Raw genomic sequence first — 5,573 nt, forward strand, 5'->3', positions numbered from 1 at the left:
TTTGATTATCATAACTCCCTACTCTATTGGGTGGATCTCGAGTGTCGAATTTTCGTACATTAATGTTTAAATGAATAGGATTGGCAATATTTTCCTCCATTTCATTATTTATGGGTATGAATTATCTTTATCTTTGTAAAAGTAAAATTAAATATGACGCCATCACCATCATGGGCATTTAGAAGACAGCTCGCCCGATACGAATGTATACCGTTGGAGTCTACCGAAGCGCTTTACAGCCCTCGCGTCCCTGTTATTTAAGGCTTTTGATACCTAAAATAAAGAAGTACGCCTTACGTAATTTCAAGGTCATTCTTTAATTTATCTTAATATCACTGGAACATGCGCGCGACACAGTCTGGTTATTCTGTTCCATTTCTATACTCAATCTGCTTGCCAAATTACGAGTTTTATGTATATCTTAAATTGTAATTAGTTGTAACAATCACTCGTGAACGGTCTATTTATAGTTTTTTCACGTTAAGGCTGTATTTTCTGCTCATAGGTTTCGTGTAAAGTTATATTTTTTAAGAAATCAGATTATTTTTTCACAAGATTGCAATCGAGAAGTATGATTGTATAGTGTTTTGTCTGGATTATCTGTATAATTTGTGATTTCAAGTTCGGATTTAAATGTCCTGGGGACAAACTGTGAGAGTCCTCAATTTAAGGTCATCCCGAGGGGCTCTTCACTACGGAAATGTTGTTGAAAGTCATTGTAGAATCAAAAAATTAATTATTCTGAATCACGAAAATCAGATTCAGATTTCTAAGATTCCTGAGAGATTCTGTGAGAGATCTGGAATCCAAAATCGATAATCGCAATTTTTACAGATATTCGGATCATGGGTTTTCCATGATTTCAGGAATGAGCAACCCCTCGGATCATCCCAACCTTACACTAAATTTTCAGTATAAATATCAACTTCATTTCAGGTATTTACTACTGCTATTCTACTTTCTTTTTCACTTATTCAATAAAAAAGGATCAATTTCACGAAAACCCGGCTCTTTCTGACGAAAGAAAATACTGTATAAATGACATATGTAAAGGATTAAACGTAAACATTCAAACTTTTGGACTGAATCTTAAACCCTGTAAACCCATTCTGTTTTCTGATTTTCCAATGTAAGTCCAGGTTCTTCCATAATCTGTGCTACTCTAACACAGAACGCTTTGCTTTTACTGAGTTTACTGAGCATGACTGCTTTTTCTTTGCAACATAGATGCAGAAACTGGTTCACCCAAACTTCTCCTTTCAATGAACATTTTCTATATAGCCATATCAAGAAAGAGGTGAACATTTTACACAAAAACAATTTAAACAAAACACCGGAATTTGATAACATCTGTATATACATACATAACAAACATAACCAAGTTTGTCAATTCTATTCTCTTCTGTGTTATTGTTTGTCTATCGCGTGTGTTGCGATATGGCACTAGTTGGAGATTAAAGAAAAGACAGCTTTCGATGCTAAAACATCTTAGAAAGGGACAGAATTGAGATTCGATTGTACTTTTTAAAATTTTTATTGTTTGTGTTAGCTTGCAAATTTGTTGTTGTTGTTGTCAATTTAACAATTTGTTATCATTCTGAAGGCAAGGCTGTTCCCACTAACACAAACTAATGACCAACTGTCAACCCTACATTAAGGAACTTGAGTTTACGTGAACATGCAGGTCTCGCGGAAGTTGGGTCCTGATCTTTGATTATTATAATTCTCGCCATTATTTCATCGAGTAATTCCCTTAAATCTTTTGAAATTTTTTTAATTCCTTTAAATTCTTTTAAATCCCTTAAAATAATGTTTGTAACACATAACCGCAATGTTCAATTTTTGAGATATATAGGTACAGCATACGTACAGTGTTAAACTATGAAACTATACTTCAAGCAGGATCACATTTTTAACTCATGTGAAAGCACGTTTGAATTTAAAATTACTTCCCAGGAATTCCAGATTCTCTTATAGCAAAACAGCAACATAACCTCGATCTATAACAGATCGAATCAGTTTTAAATCGCCAATATGGTTGAGCCCTTGAAAAATTTTAATACTTAATGACTACGTAAATTTTTCTTTATCAAAATGGTACCATACGTGTCCTATTATTCCCTTTGTAAAAGAAATCTTAACGGACCGCTTGAAAGGAACGTTTGAGAATTTGCATGACACTAGATTCACCACATAGTGACCGTGGCGTTCACTGTGCTCACTAGTGCATATTATCCTGTTTTATATTTATTCGCAATTTCACATAGAACTCAACACTCTTTTTATCGTTTTACATATTTAAGCATTCGTATTTCTTCATCTGTTAAAGCATTATGAATTAGAAGCTGCTTGTGGCAACCCGATGTGCAATATTGTAGATCGGGTTGCTACACATCAATTTTAATTTGTAATTCTTAATATATAAATAAATACAAATACATAACTATAAAGGTGTACAATGATAAAAAATTGAGAGTTTTATATCAAATTGTAAATAAATGTGAAAAAAGATAACAATTCGCCTTAGCGCACTTAGTGAAAGGAACGGTCACTATGTGATCACTCTGCAGTCCCGCAATTGCGTAATCGTTTCGTTTATGAGGTCCACTAGGGAGCATATTTTGCGGGCGGCTGATTCTGACTTGCAGTTCATTGTCTGCCCGACTAAAGATAATTTCAATCAACACAACTATATACTTGTAATTCGGATAAGAAAACAAAGTCAGCATTAACTTAGTACTGGCTATATATTTCATCAACTTTCTCATTCAGACTGCTCTTATCTTTAATACACGAGTAAGTGGACGCTGAGGTTTTCTAGGCGATAGTCAAAGTTTTCTATTGTTTCTCAAATGAAACAGATCTTGAATTTGCTGAAAAAAATGCATGAAACTTATTTCTTTATATTATTGCCATCCTTATTGATTCATATGTCTTATTTGTCGCATTTTCAATTTATATAATATAAAAAAAATTTTAACCTTCCATGCTCTGTGATATACGAGGATGGGTAAAAGGGGCAGGGCGAGGAGTGTTGAAAATAACACGCCTTTGTGAATTTTCTTGCTTTGAGATTGTTTTATCTTGTTATATTTAGCAGTATTCATTTTTTTAACTAAATACAAAATATCAGAATTTCAGAGGGGGATATTTGCAAAGTAAATGGTGCGGTGTCCTTTAGACTATTTTTTCCTGTTATAAAAAGAAAAATTTTTCCATTCTTCATTTAAATTTGATGGTTTCGAAATTTAACTGTACATTACACTTTTTTAAAATAATTAAGACTAACAACCGTTTATTTTTCATTCTAGCTGCCAGCCGAAGGTTAAAATCATTCCAAAATAAACTTCAAACTATTAAGGTGAACTCCAATCTATGTTCGACGCCAAATACTGCATCATTCGAAGTTGCAGATGAAAAGGATAACTCAAATCGATCGACCGAGCTGGATACCAAACAAGAAATACAGTCGAATATTTCTGAAAATCGGAATGCATCTACTTCGCGTCCTATGAATGAATCGAAAACTGTAAAAAACGAGAGTTCTAAAAAAATTGTACCTTCCGGAAGTATGATTTGTAAAGTTGAATGCGTAGACAGCGTGCATTCGGAATTGGACATTAAAGATGAAGAGCCTATCATCGACTCGATGGCAAATAATTACAACATCAACGTGCAACAAAATTATGTAGTCGTTAAAAGTGAACCTCCTCCAGTGACAAATTATTACGTCATGCAACAAAATCCCCCTATAACTGGCGTCGTACAAAGAGGGCCATTCATACAGCAAGCTGCATTTGTACAAAGTGGAATACCTCAAGCACAGCCGGTCCATTCCGTTCCTTCAGGTTATTACGTTCAAAGTACCCCAAACTATGTGGTTCAAAGTTCTCAATCTGGTTACGGACCTCCTAGACATCCAGTTGGTCTTCAACCATCGCAGCAAATGGTCATCCAACAAACGCCTCAAATAATCGGTGCACAGCAAGTTATAACCCCTCCAAATTACGTGCAATATATGGTCAACAATTTACAACAGAGTGTTCTTAGTACTAGTCTTTCAAATCCGAGAATGGCCGTCACTCAACGACCAAATTACACAAGTACTCATTTGCAGCCTCGAGGACAATTATTGAATCAGCACAATCGAATGGGATCCAGGTGCCCGCAAAACAGAATGTCGAGACAAAATTTGGCACATCCTAATGGGGCCGTTATCAGAAGTATGCCACTCACGGGAAATGGAGCAAGGTTTCCCGGTGCTAGAAATATGGCTCCACGAAACATCGTGCCCCGTCAAAATGCTAGACATGTGGTACCTCGACTGCAAAAATTAACGAAAATAAATTCTGGGAGTTTAACAGCTACTTCGCAAAACACAACTTCACTAATTGTTCTTAGTGATAGTGATGATGAAATCGAAATGATAATTACAGAAAAGCCAAATGCAGAAGCTGCTTCGGTACCAAGTGCAAGTTCTCTCCGAAAGAATGTAGGACAACCCATCGAAAGGCGAAAACCGATTGTAACTTCAGAAGTTACTGTGTCGAATCCAAAAAGTACTCTCCCTCCACAAATCGTACAACGTATGAGTCAAGGTGGAATCTCTATTACTCCAGTAAAAACAAACCCTCCTGCAAATCCAAACACACAGTTGGTGGTGGTCGTGAATGAAACGGGAAGCCATTATGCTCTTGCGTTACCTAATGGAAGTAAGCTCATCCTTACTCCTGAACAAGTGGCCCAAATTAGAGCATCTAATGGAGGCAAACTTATTTTGTAACAAATGTAGTGTTTCAAGCCAACTAAAAGCACGTGTGCAATGTAATATTTATTTTTCCATAGTCTGTACGCATTAAATTTGTTGATATTTAATACATAACTTATGATTATGTGAAACATTCTCTAGTCAATTAGTTTCTTTACAACAAGGTTTTACATAAATGATGAATCTCACGTCTGCAGGGACAGAGGTAACAATTACCTGTCTACAAAGGTTTGAATCATCGTCAGTTTCATTGTCTTGCTGATAATGCCGGCATTTATGTATAGGGTCCTTGACATAAAACACCGGATGCCTTTTAGTATAAATATTTATTAGGTAAATAGATGATAATAAGGTTATTATTACAAGCGTTCTGCAAGATAAGACTTTAGTTCGTAGAGAATATGTTGGACAGAACCCCGTGGTGTCTTGTATTGACATTTTAACATGAATTCTACGCGCGAATATATAATCAAACACTAATATTTTCCACCTTTTATTCTACGCACAGCACACAAAAAATTAACTATAAATGCATTAGCATTTCTCATGCTTTTGTAGCAGATTCTGATTCAGATCTGGGTAGGAACGTTTCGATATCCAAACGACCGCGCCTGGTATGGAACCAGAATCAAGCTCCCGAAACGAAACCAGACCCAAGCTTGAAGCAAATCCATTTTGATTCCGAATCATGCTATGTGTATTGTGTACATTAAGGTGATTCTTCTCATCCTCTCCTGCCAAGATTTATTTAAATGCATAGCAAAATTGATCTCCAATTCTGAGCCAAATTGGTACATATTTAGGG

General features: G+C 35.7%; 1 protein-coding gene across 9 annotated transcripts in view; it reads left to right on the plus strand.

Moving 5' to 3' along the window:
- The window catches only part of LOC117175109, a 416,485-nt gene extending 411,237 nt beyond the window's left edge, over positions 1 to 5,248 (plus strand). For all 9 annotated transcript variants that reach the window (XM_033364660.1, XM_033364662.1, XM_033364669.1 and 6 more), the window contains one exon: positions 3,312 to 5,248. In XM_033364660.1, coding sequence (XP_033220551.1) covers positions 3,312 to 4,783 — 1,472 coding nt within the window. In that variant the 3' untranslated portion in view covers positions 4,784 to 5,248. The remainder of the gene's footprint in view (positions 1 to 3,311) is intronic.
- Positions 5,249 to 5,573: the final 325 nt, after the last annotated feature.

The sequence above is a fragment of the Belonocnema kinseyi genome, chromosome 6 (assembly GCF_010883055.1).
Source record: "Belonocnema kinseyi isolate 2016_QV_RU_SX_M_011 chromosome 6, B_treatae_v1, whole genome shotgun sequence".
NCBI lineage: Eukaryota > Metazoa > Arthropoda > Insecta > Hymenoptera > Cynipidae > Belonocnema > Belonocnema kinseyi.